Source organism: Naegleria lovaniensis (assembly GCF_003324165.1).
Source record: "Naegleria lovaniensis strain ATCC 30569 chromosome Unknown tig024, whole genome shotgun sequence".
NCBI classification, from domain to species: Eukaryota; Heterolobosea; class Eutetramitea; order Acrasida; family Naegleriidae; genus Naegleria; species Naegleria lovaniensis.
In genome coordinates, this window is record NW_025407846.1 from 55,006 (window position 1) to 71,818 (window position 16,813).

A 16,813-nucleotide genomic window follows, 5' to 3' on the forward strand; every position below is an offset into this window, starting at 1 on the left:
TATGGCAACAACCGATCATTCCGAGCCAACCACCCCAAAATCCACCTAGGACAACGCTCACGAACAAGGTGAGCTCGGGAATTCGATGTGAAGCGTTTTGGCACGACACAGCCAATAATTTGTCGAATAGAAACAAGCAAAACGTGCACACGGACCAAAAACCATGAAAATAGGTCGTGCATGAAGTAGAGAATGAAAAGCGATTCAATAGTTGTAATTTACGTTCTGAAAATAATGTTGGAAATGAAAAGTATAACAGCAAGGCTAAATTGACCACTCCGAAAATGATGATGAAACACAGAGTGAAGAATTTGGATCGAGTGAAATACATGCCACATAATTTGGCCATTTTTTGCTAGTTATTGGAATTGTGTATGTAATTTAATGGAATTCCAAACTTGAAATTTTGGATCATTGGATGACAAGTTCAACATGGGGATGGATATAATTTGGCAAGGAAATGAACAATCACACTCATGTGGTTCAACAATTGTTTGGATTGTGGTGGACAACCAAAATTTACTTAAAAGGGTAAATTGAACAAATGTCCCACATGATGCGTTAGGTTGAATTTCCTTCATTCGAATGAACGTGACAAATCATGAATTGAGTTTGCAAAGACAGGCAATACGGACGTTCAACTTGAAAAAAGAATTTCGAAACTACAAAACCATTTGAATGCTTTTCGCAGTAGGAAGGACTTGTTCCCGTTTTAACATTGCATTCTCCTTGATTCTCCTTACCTGTTCAACCATCACTTGAGTTGCCAAGCATCATTACAAAAAAACAATCACACTCATTATTCACTTTTTCAATCTAACTATTATTGTATCAATCCTCGGACCATGAAGAAGGTATTGAACACAGCATCATCATCCTCTACCCCTTCTTCAATCATGATCACGAAACTTTTTGATCAATTTAATTTTGTAAATACCTTTACCAAACAAGTGATTGGAGAGCATGAGGCTCCTATTACTTCTTCATCAACCAACAAGACAACACATCTCGTCGGAACCACTCAATCACGGCAGGTTCCTCATGCCATGTATTCCTTTGTTCATCCAACACCGTTAGAATTACCTGAATATGAATATGATCACTCGACTGGAAAGCTTACTTTGGATCGATTCAATAGACCCAAACACTCAACCACGAATATTACTTCCAAGTCATCATCCCAAGAAGAAGATGACGATGAATGGTCTGGCTTTACAAAATTTGAATTTGTCATTGCCAGTAATGAAGTCGCTCGGGATTGTTTCGGAGTGGATTTATTGGAACAACAAAACCGTTCAAACAAATCATTCATGACTCTTCAAGATTTAGAACAGATATGTGCACAAGAAGAGAATCGGAAATTTCCTCAACGTTTGGCCAATATTCTCTCTGGTTATGAATTACTTTCGAATACTCAATATTATGCTCATTGTTATGGAGGTTTTCAGTTTGGACACTATGCCGGTCAATTGGGTGATGGAAGAGCAATTAGTATGGGTCAAATTGATGCTTCATCATCCTCGAATGGTAATACTGGTTCATCTTCTCCTCGATTGGTTGAGCTGCAGTTTAAGGGTGCAGGACCAACTCCATTTTCGAGGAATGCAGATGGTAGGGCTGTATTAAGATCTTCCATTAGAGAGTTTTTAGCGAGTGAATTTATGAATAAGATTGGAGTGGCAACTACGAGAGCATTTAGTTTGGTTCGATCGAAGGACAGAGCTGTGTTGCGAGATGAATTTTACAATGGAAATCCAAAATATGAATATGGAGCTATTGTCATGCGTGTAGCTCCAACGTTTGTTCGATTTGGATCCTTTGAGGTGTTCTTATATCGATTTGGACAACAAGAGCGTGAGTTCTATGAAAAAGAAGTGAAAAATATTGACATTTTAGCGAAATATGTCATTAAGAACCATTATTCACATTTATTGACTCCAGATTGTATAGATACGAGTACCGGAGAGGTCACACTAAACAATACCGTTCGAGAAGCATTTGCAAAGGAAGTGGTAAGACGAACTGCTAAATTGACTGCCGATTGGATGTCGAGTGGTTTTGTACATGGCGTCTTGAACACAGATAACATGTCCATTTTGGGAGTTACCATTGACTATGGTCCATTTGGATTTATGGACTATTACAATGAAGACTTTGTACCAAACAATAGTGACGATGAAGGACGCTATCGCTACAAGAATCAACCTGCCATTTGTTATTGGAATTTACAAAAATTAATGAGAGCATTGATACCAACCTTCTTACCCGACTCGACTGACTACTTTACCAAGGTCCTCTCCATTTATGCTCCACATTTCGAGCATTATTACTTGTTAAATTTCAGAAAGAAGCTTGGATTAATTCCGTATAATGTACCCGAAGTGGACACCAAAGTCGATGTGACTGATTTCAACATGTTCCAAGGTGATAGCGACTCTTTGAGAGAAAAAGACTGGGAACTCATTGAGGGTTTACTTGTTTGGATGCACACATATAAGGCTGATTTTACCAACTTTTTCAGAGCTCTCTCTGATTTGGACAAGAATAACAACGAGCCCTCAGAGACCTTAATTGAAACACTAATGGCCACATTGGAACCAAGAGTGAATAGTAGCGCAAGTAGCTGCAGTAGAACCGGTCAAGTTTCAAACACGAATGTATTAGATACCAATGACTTGGAACTGGCCACTCAATCACTCAAGCAAATTCTCACTCAATACACACAACGTCTCTCTCATGAATCCATGTCACACTTGTCCAACGAAGACAGAAAATCTCTCATGGACAAGATGAATCCAAGATATATTTTACGAAATTATTTAGTACAACAAGTCATTGAAGCTGCTGAACGATTCGATTACGAACCTCTCTACGAGTATTATGATATTTTGTTAAATCCCTATGTGCAACATCAGGATCCAGAGATTGATCAAAAGTATGCTGCTAATGCCCCAGTGAGTGCACGATGCTTAAAGTTGAGTTGTAGCTCTTAAGATTATAATATTTCAATGTGAATATAAAGGAAATTGTTATGAATACTCCATTACAATAATTCACGGGTGGCCAACTCCTTCAGTAAAAATGACCAAGATTCGAGACAAGATTCTTCGCGAGCGGACAAGGTGTTTCAGCTCATTTTTCAACCCCGACGATTTTCGAAAATTGTTATCAGAGATAGTTAAACACAACAAACAAGCCTTCAATAAATCTGATTTCTTGAGAGTAGATTCTCTATGCGTTCTAGTTATACATACTCTTTGTTGGTGAAGTTATATGAAGTAAAAAGTGAGAACGAGCCTTTGAAAAAAGTGTGCATTCGTCAGAGTTGATTTAAACACAATTCTCATCATTATCGATTACAACTTTTGCAAAATACTAATTGTTCACACATGTTTAGATTTAGATTTACCGAGAAAACTTGTCGATTTGAATGAGCTTTGTGTGAATTTTACACTCTCAGTTTGTATCAAAACAGCACAGGAGCAAGGCAGGAATTTTTGCGTTTGTAAAAAGAAAAATGGGCATGTTGCTGCTGTTCACTCAATGCAAAATTTAGTACTCCACAAAATATCACAATTTTCGGAGTGGATTACAAGAAGCCTCTACTTTGCAACACACCAAATATATTACTGAATATATTAAAAACAATTCAATAGATACATCATTACCTATTACTCTCGCAATTCAACGGCAACCAAAGGGTAACCAAGCACAATCAATAACAGGACTTAACTTGAATAATTTAAGATCAAAATTGCCTATTGAAGGGCATGTGAATTTGCCAAAGAATTTTTCGGAAAGTTTTCTGAATTTAATCATGACAATATTGCCTTTGTTGATTCTCTCCGATTAATGAAATCAGAATCGACTTTACACAATTGTCTTCCTTGGAAAATGACAAAGAAAGGGAAATCTAAACCAGTTTTTGCTGAGGATGATAATTGAACACTTTAATTTAGGAAATGTCAACAATTCACATTGTGCATTTTATGATGCTATTGGATTGCTTAATATTTTGATCAAGTTTTATGGAAATCTCGACGATGCATTGAAAGCTATCGAGTACTTCAATACCAACCAACTTAAAAGGAAAAGAGAGAAAATTAATGACAGTAATGATGATGAACACAAAGCAAAGAAGAAAGTTGGATGTAGATGTAAAAAAGGAAATTGTTTGAATTGTAATTGTGCCAAGCTTGGAAGAATATGTGATGCAACTTGTGGGTGCAATTCAGAAATTTGCAAACGGAGACAGTGTTAAGTTTGTTCCAACTACACGGAACTAATATTGTGTTCCTGTTGTTCTGATATTGTTTGTGAACGATGCTCTTACAATGGAGAATGTCAACGATGTTCTATATTCATAGTTTATCATTGCAAATGTTGTCACAGACTAACCAATGCCGTTTCTAAATACCTTCAATGTCAAAATTCAACATGTTGCAAATGTAAGATCTGCCATCCAAACATGCCAACATTGCTGTGCAATTCATGCCACAAGCCCTGTTTATCACTAACTTCATGCAAGGATTGTGTCTTGAAAGTATGTAATGACTGTTTGAGAGAGAGATGGTGTCGATCATGTGGTTGTGATGAGGGGAATGGTTGTCTTCAACTCAGTCACAATTCCAGTCCTCCATGGACGTGACAAATTTTTAAGAAGTAGCTACCATGGCTCTTGTAATGCCAATTCAACATATTGACGCACCAATAGTGATGTGGTGTTTCCTTTATGTGTCAGAAACAATCAGTTGCATTGGCAGGTTTTGATGGATTGAAACCATCATAAAATCATCCTATGATCGTTGTGTTATTAAAATTCCCAGCGAAAAGTTTTCTCGTAGCTTGACGTGTTCACGAAAAAATACGCTCGAGTTGTCCACCCGTGCAATAATTAACTCAAAAAAAAAATGTTTAATTTTCTTTTTGCATCATCCAAACATGACCTCTCCGATGAATCCATTAAACATCTACTCAAAATAACCCGAGAATTTTTAAATAATACATCTACAGATCCAACGCTCAAGCTTGACTTGTTAAAAGAAATTGTAAATTCATTGCAATCCATTCAACAGATTATTGAACGTCAAGCCTCCTCCGTTCAATGCAAAACGAAAATTTTCGGAATTTTGGAAATGGATGCAGATCTAATCGAAGCTGAAATTGCTTCATTAAAGTATTCAAATCATGCTTTGCAAAAAACGACAATTATGGAAAAGATGGCACAACTTGGCGAATTGTTTTTTCGGATCATTTGGAAGTACAGAGCAGATTTGGTTGTACAATGTTTGTCCGACAATCCACTGACATTGGATGGTTTACTCAAACGCAGCGTTTTGAAATCTGTACTTTCCATATCCTTTCATGTATTACTACAGGCTACCTCACAAATGATGACCAGAGGTTCAAACAAGGAGGAGCAAATATTGAAAACGCTGCAAGAACGTGCAAGAACAATAATTTTGGATATTGTCTTATTTCATGAAAGTTTGGAATGGATCAGTGGAACAACAACTTCAAACAACTTGAGAATGGAGACTAAACTTGAAGAGCTCACAAAGAAAAATACACAAGGACAACGATACTCATTGGATTTAATGGCACTATGTATGCATCATTGGAGACAACAATGTAAATCATCGTGCAATGTATTTATTTCTCACAGGTTTTTATCCCTTCATATGGAAAATATTATTTTATTATTTTCAAGAGTTGAAAGGAAGCATTTCAGAGATTCAGTACTTTTCAGCATTTCGAGTCTGGGTAGTATCAATCTTAACAAGTTCCAAGTGGTACAGGATACAAATATTCTTTTTAAATGGGTTTGCACATGTTCGTTAATATGTTGCTTTAAGAACAATGTATCCATCTCGATGGATTTTTGTAATGTTTTAATTTCCAAATTTACTGACACGGAACCCCTACAGGAGAGTTCAATTTTGTTGGAATATATTGTGTCACGCATTGAAAAACTATATGAAATAATTATTCCTACACAAGACTATAATAATTCCAAGCTAACATACATTGACAACCTATTAATTTTACAACATTATCCCTTTGACTTGTTAATAACCATCGAAAAAGGTAATTCTTTCGAGATTATTTTAGGAATTGACCTGATTGTCAAAACATTGCTGTTGAATGAGTTAAACCTTAAGGACAACCAATGGGTTTCCAGAGCAATGCAGTTTATTACACAATTTAACTTGCAAGAAGCAGTTGTTGAGATTCTAACACGTTGCATGATAGAAATAGGCCATGAAATTCCTCCGAAAACGTCACTGCGTTCCTTTCGAGCGTACTATTCAATCATTTTACACTGTTCAGAGATGGAAATTGATAAATTCCAGGTCATTGTTCCAAAGCTCCTGGAAACCATAGACACTATGATTCATGAAGGAAAAACCATTAACAGAACAGCATGTGACCGATTACAAAATGTGTCAGATTTTTCATTACTTGTCAAATCATGCCTTGACATGTTTTGCAACTGTATGAATGACATTTATCCTGCTCGTTCTAGAATTTTACTGTCCATCATGAGTTACTCGCTGGCCCAATACATGACACCGTTCCAGTTCCAGCGAGATGGCTCTGAAATTATTTACAAACAATTACTGCTCTTAAGCCAGTTTGGTCATGTATTGTTCCCACCAAGCATTTTTCTCCAGCATAATACCACCTATCCATCATTGATGTTATTGCATAGGTTTTTCAACTTTCTCATTCTGAGACAACCATTCACCCGAGAGGCCATGAATGTTGATTTCTTTCGACTGTGTTCAGAATTTGGATTTCAGGAGATGGTAGACAGCTTTTTGAAACAATTGGCGTTTATTGACAATATTCAAAATGGAAGGAATTTTGATTGGCCCATGAAAAAAGTCAATGGTTGGAATGAAGTGTTGTATGCGAATGTGATTCGAAAGTTTAAGGATCAACTTGTGAAAGCCCAAGCTTTACATCTACTTGTGGATGTAGAAATTCTTTTTACTGATTCATTTGTCCATGAAATCGAATGATGGAAAAAAGTGCTGAACTGTCATTACTTTTGACGATCGGTTGAAAAACACAATGATATTTGTAAAAGGAACAATTACGCATCTTTAATCAGAATTGAATCAAGTATTTCTGACATTTGACTTTTGGCATCTTGTCGATCCAATGCATTGATCATGAAATGTTTTGTAATTTGTCCTTCTAGATCCATTTCTAAATATCGATCCACAATAATCTGAATGAGTTCATCGACTTGGTTATCACTAGAAATATCCACAGATATGGAAGCTGGTAGCATGACAGATCGTAGAATGCTTAATCGGTTTTCCTGAACGATTTTCTGTTTAAATCGATCCACGTTAGTAAAAACAACAAAAACATCCTTGTTCTTAATGTGTTCACCATTCAACAATTCTTGAAACGTCGTTAATGACTCTTTAAAACGATTAGTTTTAGGATCTTCCCAACAAGATTCATCAAATTCTGCTAAAGAAATGACATAACAGAGAGCTTGACAACTTTTGAGAACTGCAGGCCACTTTTTTCTTTCACATCGATTTCCTCCAACATCGAGTAATACGAAGGGAATGTCATTATATTTGTATTGCTTTCGTACGACACCAGTGGTCTTTTGGACAAATTTCACATAATCCTCCTCGGTTGGTGTATAGCTGTCAGCTGTCAATCTGGCAAATTCTTGGACATAATATTCAATACAGTTAGAAATTGAAAAATTGAGTTCACTATACAAATGTAAATTATTCAACACATTCCGCACCTTCTCATCTCTCAATAACTCCATCCATGTGCTTGGATCCACAATTCGATCTCCTAACATTTTATCACAACTATGTCTCTTTAAAAATGTTTTCATTTTCTGCGACACATTCCAATCCACAATCGCCACACTCTTATCTTTTTGTTCTTTCAACACTCCCTCAAAGAAAACTCTCAACACTTCCACTAAATTCTGTTGAATAAATAATTTGGAACTTGCCACTGCTTTTGCATGACATGCTTCTCCAAAGATCATTTCACATTGTCGGAACAGAGTTGATTTTCCACTTCCACAACATCCTAAAAAACAAATCTTTTTCAAAGGAAGGGTCTTTCCATTTACATGCACCACAGCATGATCATCATAATCAATATTTGTGGACATTCTCGGAGAAAGAGGTCCATTCGAGTTTGGAATTGGAGAATTTGGAGTTAAAGAATTTGGAGTCAAGGAATTTGGAGATGTGGAAGAAGGAGGTGTTTTTGAAAAGAAATTCTTTTTGGGAGATGTCGATGGTTGGGAATCTGTGTTTTGTTTTTTGGTTGGGATGGGAATGAACATGGCATTTGATTGATGTGGAGGTTGTAGGTTGGAAGATGAAGACGAGTACGAATTGAACATGAAAGACTCATCGGATTCTTCTCCGCGTCTACTTTTGAACGAGGGTAATGGCAGAGAGAATTTTCTTCCTGTTGGGTGTTGTTTTGGCATTTTTTAAAGGCTATTAGTTGCCAAGTGTGGCTCAGTAGTCAAACCTCGACTACGGCAACCTCTGGTCGAGGGTTCAGTTCCGGTCCCCTACCGAATTGTTGAAGGTGGCTTCTGTTCGTAACGAAGTTTCTACGCTCTGATCCTGGAGTGCCTGCGAAGGAGACTGCTCAGCCCTGTTCCGTGCCACTGGCGCAAAGTCTAATAAATATCAAATTTTTTAAAGGCTATTGATGGTCGCTAGAGTTTATGTCAGTTGTCAACTAGCGTGTTTCTTTCTGATACACAAAAGCACCATGAATATTCTCTGGTTGCATCTTGAGAAAAAGTGATGCTTCGTTATGCTGAAAGGTCTTGTCTTTTTTGTTCCCAAGTCGACGAATAGGTGAGAGATATGGTTTTCACATAAAATTGACTGTTGACAATTCAAAGTTCATTTCATTACCTAAACAAATTACACTGAAAGACATTTCACAAGACGTCAGATTGGCTAACCATCTAGCAATCCCTTTGTTGCCGAAATAAGAATATAAAAAAATTATTAATTTAATTAATGTCAATATTTTTTATTTTTATTAATTTTACAATTCTTCAAACATTCCAATTCAAGATGGAATCTCAATTTCTTAAAAAAAATGGCTCCTTCTATTCTCTCTCAAGACTCTCTTTCTCTTATTGCTTACTTTTTAGATTTGAAAAGTCTCGTTCCATTTCGATTGGTGTGTTCCGAATGGAATTTTTGTCTGTCGGAACGATTTGATGAAAACATTAAAATCATGGAAAATCCAATTCGTAATCATGATGAATTTAATTTTTTGAAATTTGAATTTTGGATGGGCAAGTGGAAATATTGGCTGGATCATTATCATTCAGAGCTTTTAAAGTTTAGTAGGAAATCCAAAGTATTATGCCCTTTTATACGTATGGAACTAGAACATGTGAACAAACAAATTCGACATTTGGAAAACAAAATCTCAAAACGTAGAATGGAATGGAAGCAAAACAAAGTATTGGATCATCATCAGCACGGGTTCAAAGTCATACACGTGAACACTTTGATTCAAAATTTTAAGAAAAGAACTCGATACCTCTTCAATCAAAGGGTGTTGAAAGATACAGTGCTGCTTCAAGAATTTGTGGACGCTCTTAATGATGAAAAAGATGTGCGCCTCGAAAATATCAAGATGATGATTCGAATTTGTGATTTAACAATTTCCAAGCAAGGTGTGAACAAGTTGTTGTATCTTGTCAAGAGTGAGAAAATTCCAACCGATAAATATTTGGCCTTGTTTAGAAATTGTTGGAGCCAAGATGAATGTGAACAAATATTGAGACAAGTCATGAAACATGTGTGTCATTTGAATTTTGAATTATTTGAAAGAATCATGGAAGTAACAAATCCTTTGAAAATTACTGGACTTGATGAAACTGAATTGACAAGTGCCATCTTTCATCTCTACAAACAAGTCATTCTTACTGAAGATGCTAAAAATATTGAAAAGTTGACATTGATTTTGAAAGAAAGAGTTTATGGTCTGTCAGACTCTCTGGAACCACTACATTCAGCAAACTTTGAAGCTTTTTTGAAATCATTTAGAGATACCAAATATACATTTGACACATTTTGGAATAAGCATCAAATGATTGTCGAGTTGTGTCAATATTTCAATGTAACCATTCCTGAGAGTGTGGCTCATCATGAATTATTGTTACATAGTTCATGCTTTCATCCAATAACAATTCCAGGAGTAGAAGCTATTAATGATAATGCTGAAGAGGAATCTTTTGAAATTCATTGCGAGACAACATCTCCACGTGGAAAAGATACCAATCATGATGGTGAAGAAGAAGAATCAGACGAGTCTCAATCATCATCATCCTTTACTATTATTGATTATATTATTCAAAACACCTATGCCAAAAATCAAGACAAAATCAATAATCTTGTTCACACAGAGTTTTCGAGATTGGCCAAACGTATCGTGTTTCGAAGAACGAGGTTCTATCGAAACTTGTGGCTGAAAAGAAGAATCAATTCCGGAAAACTTAGCATACTTCCATTTCATGCCTTCTATGAAGTGCTGGAACATTTGTTATTGACCTATAACGTTAATTTGTTTGGAAGGTCTCGGTCTAGGTCTCTTCACAATTTGATCATGACATTGATCCATCACATGCCAAAAAGTGTCGATTGGAGTAGGATCATTGAAATGATGCAAAATCAAATGGAACGAAATAATGGAAACGACATGTTTGAATACTTTGATGAGAATGATACTACTGTGTTAAATATCAAATATTTGGAATTGTATGAAGAAGGATTTTCCAATCAAGCAGTGAATAGTTTCATGACGTCCAAGTACTGATGAGATATTTCGTTTGCCAATTGTCATGATCGTAAATTCGATGATGAAGCCTGTTTTTGGAGTTTTTCGAATTTTGTCTGTTGGATAAATCTCATCATGCAAAAAGAGAATGTGGATACTAATATATTAACAGCAATGGCTATCTTTAGCGTTTGGCACCCCACGATTGGGATCTCTCACTTCCTTTTTCAGAGTGGCTACAGATTTAGATTTTTCAATCTTCTTTGGAAACTTTTGATGAACTTGTTTGCTATCCATTGTTCTATTTGAGAATTGAGAGGCATAATCATCATCATCATCAGATAGAAGCGAAGCCACTATATTGGACCAACTCTCAAACGTCAGACAAACGAATGCATTTGGACCGTTCCTGGGTGTGGAGCAAAGATTGACAGACCTAAGGAACACCAAATTTTCAGGTTGTCATCCAAACATACTTTGCAATTTCTGTATTTGTAGTTTATTTTGTGTGTGACACAAAAAGAAATAATTATACACCCACCAAATGATTCCTCAACAACGTCCTCACAACAACAACGACCAATGGGGTCTCTTATCCAACATTTCGCTCACTACAACGCCCATGGCTAGTACTGGTGGTTATCTTGGGTCTTCCACAACAGACTCCGTTCAACACCACATGATCATGAATACTCATGTGAATACTCATGAGCACCCAATGCAGCAACCTGTAGAGAATAACGCTGACGACTCTGTGTTACAATTCATGCTTCAATGGCTTTCTCACAACCTCGATCAGCTTCCCATCGAAACTGCTATTTCTATTGTCACAAAGATTTCTCAATTAATGAACACAGCTAGTGGCGAAGACAGATCATACACAGGTTGCAATGATCCTTTAACCAATTTTCATAATCATCCTCAAGTTCAAAATAGCCGGTTCATCGAGAATCTTGCACCTGTGCCGTTTTGGAGCACAACTTCGTCACCAACATGCCAACATTTAAACAGTGTGCATGAGTTACCACGAACAAGTGACCGTGCATTTCCACAGGCTCCACAACAAGATGTGTCAAACCAACCGCATGTTGTACATGTGATGACGCAAGATGGCACTTTCACGACCTCCCAACCATGTCCTTATTACTTTCAGCCATTGGCAAGTGAATTTTGTTCTTCGTCAGCACTCTCCTCTCCATCTGTGAACACTTCAGTACCTACGTCATCTCAAGACTGTGATCGTTTGCACGGTCTTTATGGGAACGTTGCAGAACAGCAAGAATCAAGTTGCGACGCAAACAATCACCAAGTCACGCCACGACTCACGTCCATGGCAAACCATGGCATTTCCAAGCCACAAAAATCAAAGAGAAAGAAACGAACCACAATATCCACTCAAGACTTGTTGCTTAACCCATTCTGTAATCTCTCGGTGGAGTCGTTTAAGAAACATTCAAGTGGAGAGAGGAAGAAAAGAGGAAGGCCCAAGAGAAGCGAGTTGAATGAACTCGACGCTCCAGAGATGAACCATTCAAACCCTTCCTTTTCCCATCATTCCACCTCTAACTTTACATCAGTCTTTTACACCAAAGGTTCCTTTCACAACATCAATTTTTAGATCTTCATATCTTCCCTTTCATTTCCTGTTAAATACATTTTCCAAAATTGTAAGTTGTAAAAATATTAAATCCTGTTCATCATACCATCATCAAAACAAAATGTTTAAAGGAGTATTATGTTGCACGTTACTTCTTGCGCTATGCTTGAACCTCCTCCATCATTCGTGGGCTATTGAACCCCAAAAAACTTGTAGGGCTCTTGCTCTAGGTTCTGGTGGAGATCGAGGTTCGTTTGAGATTGGCGTGCTGAAATATTTAGGTAGGTGACACTATTTCTTTTGAGTCTCATTGAGAAGAGTAAATAGTGGAGAAGAGGCCTTCTGAGGAAACTCAGTATCGAGTTGTCACGGGAAACAGTGCTGGTACGTGTAACTATTTCATGAGCAAAAAGAAAAACCTCACAGGTTAATTATCGATCATTATGCAATAGGAGCCATCAATGCAGTGGCCTTTAGTCAATTTCCGATTGGAGAAGAAGCCAAAGCTCTCCAATATCTTCTCAACGAATGGACAAGTATTCAATCCGACATGATCTATCAAAATTGGAAGCCATTCGGAATTGTTCAAGGCTTCTTTCTTAAAACTTCTCTGTTTGATTCTTCACCCTTAGAGAGCTATCTTGCAAAACATTTAAATTGGACCTTATTGCAGAAAACCGATCGATTCTGGAAAATAGGGGCCACTGATCTCTCTACCTTCTCTTACCGAGAATTCAGTAGTGAGAATCATTTGAATTTTGATCAAGTGGTTACAGCTGTGAGAGCGAGCTCGGCCATACCTGGCATATTCTCTGCCGTTAACATTCAAGACTCTCTCTATGTGGATGGCGGAGTGAGGTACATGACTCCCATTACGGATGCCATTGAGAAGTGTAAAAACATGACTGTGAGTGGAGGACAAGTAGTCATCGATGTCTTGTTAGCTATTAATTCCATTCCATTTCCGAAAATGTTTGATTTTCATACAACTCCGTTCATCTTATTAGAGACCATGTATGGATCAATCATGGATATTGTATTGAGGGATTTGGAGAGCGCAAGGCTTGCATATAAGGATGATCCCTCAGTTGAAATTCGAGCTTTCATTCCCAATGAGTGGCTCCCAGGATACTTTATCGGGTTTGATCATGTTCAAATGAAAATCATGATCCAGAAGGGTTTTGAAACTGCAAAGAAATTTTTTGAAAAGATTTAAGTGTTTTTTTCCTTTTCAGCAAGGATGAGGGGTGGAAGAAATCGCCCATCCTAGCACACAGCTAATAGCCCGGATGGGGATGATTGCTAAAATACTGCTTAATTGCAGCAACTCCAGCAACAACAGCCACCAAACAATCCCGAAATTTTTTTATTCCAGTAATTGATAGATTTATATGTTGCTTGAAACACACTCAAGTTCTGGCCAACTTTATTCATAACAAGTGACTTGCGGCAATGTAGACCACAATGTTGTTGCGTTCAACACGGAATGTTTGAACAATAAATCTAAGTATTAGTTGTCACTTCGGTATTATGTAATACGCTTGATGTTTTGGTTGGGAACACTACAACGTCAAACATTCCGAATGATCACTGTTGGTGACTTTAGTTGCTTGAACGTATATTCTTCACATTCAGTATCTTTTACCAAGATGGAATATTGATGATCATCTATGTTTCGCTGTTGTCTTCTTTCTTGCAAACAACCTACACTGAGAGATCACTGTTGTCCTCCAATTGAATGTAATCATGAAAATGTCTACTATTTTCAATATTGGACAATCGATTGGTTGAACAAGTACATAATTCTCAGTATCAGTAGGCAAAATGTTTGAAGAGTTTCACAATCTGAATTCAACAATACATCTAATCCTGCAATTTTCAAATTGTAGATCATGGTGTAAAACGATGGAGCCACGTATTTAACTTTTCCTTGGTGTCATTTATCCACTCACGTGTATTATTCGAGGTGTACGTTGATTTTGGAATTAGACGGGCCACCACCGAATTTGTTTTCTCCCAATCCTCATCCCAACCACGGTGAAGCGTATTTCTCTCCACTCTCACATATCGACAAGAGCTGTCATTCATTTGAATTCCAAATGTGAGCTTGTATAGTTGGATCATTTATGTTGTGTTCAGTGGCTTCTCTATAAATCAATCCACAGAACATTTCCACAGTCTTTTCAAAGTTATGTAACTGATAGACAGCCCCAAAACTTATTCCAATCTTTGACATCATCGACGTCACGTGAGTTTCAAATCCAAAAATTAATCACATTTCGAAAATTATTGATATGAATAGTTCTTCGACTCTTTAGGTTTTAGTGTGAGGTAATGAAATGCCGATGCTTCTTGGTGCATTAATTGTGTTGCCTTGCTTGCGAGAAACGTGCAGCAAATTTACTATCGCCACTTGTTAGTGGCCACGTTGTTGTTGGTGAATGCTTTTCATTTTTTTAAAATAAAAATTTTTTTATTAGCAATCAGCCGCTTCAGCGAGTCCAGCCCGCCCAAGAAATCCACTTTTCCAAAACGCTCTGGAAATTACTAGCCGGATGCAATTAAATTATTAGCTAATAATACCCCTCCGTTTCAAGAGCTTTTCTGTTGCGCTCTTGATTCTCTTTTACAGCCTTTTTAATTAGCACCTTATTTTCCTCAATAATTCCCTTAAATTCAATCATGAATGTATCCAGTTCCTTCGTCTTACGCTCTAATTCTTGCTTTTTCAGTTGAATTGAATATCTCAGGTTTGATAGCCGATTTAACACTCTGCTCGAACACAGCAATGAGGTACATAGAAGTTGGAAATCATTGCGAAGAGCCTTGTTTCGATAATGTAAACAACAAGAGTTTGGAATTAATTGGAGGAAAACTAATGGGTTTGTAACTCACCAAACATCCATCCTTTGGAAAAGGATTGGTGTTTGAGGGATTTTCTGCATATTTTGTCATTAGACTTTATTGAGCAGAGTCCCGAGCATTTGAAAAGGGGTGCAGAAGGTAAAAAACTCCAAAAACCGCTCAGCGGAAAAAAAGGAGAAAACCAGAGAAACGCAAGGAAGTAAGAAGGAAGTGATGAAGAAGAGATGGATTGTGATCAACTCATATTATCATAAATAAACCAGGTGTCAAAGGTGGTGATAATGTCACAGTAATGTAAAATAAATAAATATTAAAATAAGGTTATAAAAATAAATATTCAACTACTTGTCGAAAAGATTCGAACAAGGCAGTCCCGCACTGTCATAATGTCCTTCCTTACCACAAGAACATTAAGGATCAGCGAAAAAGGAACTTGAAAAGCTTAAGAAAGCATGATAAGGGTGGGAGTGCGATGGGTGGGAAGTCACTAAGCAAAGCAATGAGAGACGAAGCTCGAGTATGCAGAAAATTTTTTGAGCATAAAAATTTTTGAGTATGCTCAACCAAACTCATTTATTGTTTACAATCGAAACATTCCTGCCCTTCACTACGTTCAGAACAAATCATTTTCAACTTTGCAATCCATTCTCCTTCGTTGAACGTTGGACAAGCGTTTGTATTGGTTTGGAGGGGTGTAACAACAGCCATAAGGTTTGTGTTTAACTTTTCTCCACTCAAATGAGGATCATCACCCTCTTCATCAAGAATTACATGACCATCCACTTGATTCCAGTCTCTGTTTGTTAATTTCTGATGAAAATTTGAAAAAACACAGTCCGTACATAAGGTAACTCTTACGTGCTTTGCGAAAGGATTTCTATTCAATACCTTCTCCACATCATGTTCAACAGTGGGACCTATTGAAAGATCAATAAAAAATCCATCTCCCTTAATTGTTTGAACGCTCTTTGTTTCATTTCCTACGAAGAGGGGTTTGATGTCCATTATACTACTATTTTTTTCGTTTACGTTTGTCCTTTGTTATAGCGGGTTCTACAAAATAATTAACAACAACAAGCCTTAATACTTCAACGTACTATTTACAACCATACATCGCAAAGTGTCTTTGAATTGTATACTATCTGGCGTCATGAGGTGTTGTTTTTTTTTTAGGGGTTTTCGTGGGAGCGCCTTCAAAATGAACTAGTTAACAGATGTTCCATGACTAAGGAAAGAAAATGCCAAGTCTATCGTCCAAGTTGGTCATTGAGCCTCTGTTGTTAGGGCTTGTGATGGTTTTGTGGTTGAGATCATCAAACAACAGAGGTTGAGTGAAAGCATTAAGGTTGATGATGTTGAATAAAGTTTGAAATTTATATCAACATATGAAATAATAAGTTGTGATTATAGTCTCACCGACATGATGTGCAAATCCCAGAAAATCCTTCTCGCTTCCAAATGACTTTATGGCGGCGCAATTGGTACTAGAAACCTGTCAGATATTCGTCAATCCCACGTCAGCTGATCACAAGGAAT

At 37.1% G+C, this 16,813-nt stretch overlaps 6 protein-coding genes across 6 annotated transcripts; 5 read left to right on the forward strand and 1 right to left on the reverse strand.

The window, feature by feature from the left end:
- Window positions 1–845: 845 nt before the first annotated feature.
- Window positions 846–2,993, forward strand: C9374_005363 (uncharacterized protein; the record flags this gene model as incomplete). Its single annotated transcript, XM_044695105.1, has 1 exon — window positions 846–2,993. The coding sequence occupies one exon, from the start codon at window positions 846–848 to the stop codon at window positions 2,991–2,993; it is 2,148 nt and encodes a 715-aa protein (XP_044547840.1).
- A 1,917-nt stretch (window positions 2,994–4,910) lies between these two features.
- C9374_005364 (uncharacterized protein) lies at window positions 4,911–7,025 on the forward strand (the record flags this gene model as incomplete). Its single annotated transcript, XM_044695106.1, has 1 exon — window positions 4,911–7,025. One exon carries the CDS (start codon window positions 4,911–4,913, stop codon window positions 7,023–7,025), a length of 2,115 nt encoding a protein of 704 aa, XP_044547841.1.
- Window positions 7,026–7,099: 74 nt separating this feature from the next.
- C9374_005365 (uncharacterized protein) lies at window positions 7,100–8,491 on the reverse strand (the record flags this gene model as incomplete). Its single annotated transcript, XM_044695107.1, has 1 exon — window positions 7,100–8,491. One exon carries the CDS (start codon window positions 8,489–8,491, stop codon window positions 7,100–7,102), a length of 1,392 nt encoding a protein of 463 aa, XP_044547842.1.
- A 632-nt stretch (window positions 8,492–9,123) lies between these two features.
- C9374_005366 (uncharacterized protein) lies at window positions 9,124–10,854 on the forward strand (the record flags this gene model as incomplete). Its single annotated transcript, XM_044695108.1, has 1 exon — window positions 9,124–10,854. The coding sequence occupies one exon, from the start codon at window positions 9,124–9,126 to the stop codon at window positions 10,852–10,854; it is 1,731 nt and encodes a 576-aa protein (XP_044547843.1).
- Window positions 10,855–11,359: 505 nt separating this feature from the next.
- C9374_005367 (uncharacterized protein) lies at window positions 11,360–12,433 on the forward strand (the record flags this gene model as incomplete). Its single annotated transcript, XM_044695109.1, has 1 exon — window positions 11,360–12,433. The coding sequence occupies one exon, from the start codon at window positions 11,360–11,362 to the stop codon at window positions 12,431–12,433; it is 1,074 nt and encodes a 357-aa protein (XP_044547844.1).
- Window positions 12,434–12,533: 100 nt separating this feature from the next.
- C9374_005368 (uncharacterized protein) lies at window positions 12,534–13,628 on the forward strand (the record flags this gene model as incomplete). The annotated part of the gene is made up of 3 exons (XM_044695110.1): window positions 12,534–12,693; window positions 12,740–12,796; window positions 12,865–13,628. The coding sequence occupies 3 exons, from the start codon at window positions 12,534–12,536 to the stop codon at window positions 13,626–13,628; spliced, it is 981 nt and encodes a 326-aa protein (XP_044547845.1).
- Between the last annotated feature and the right edge of the window lie 3,185 nt (window positions 13,629–16,813).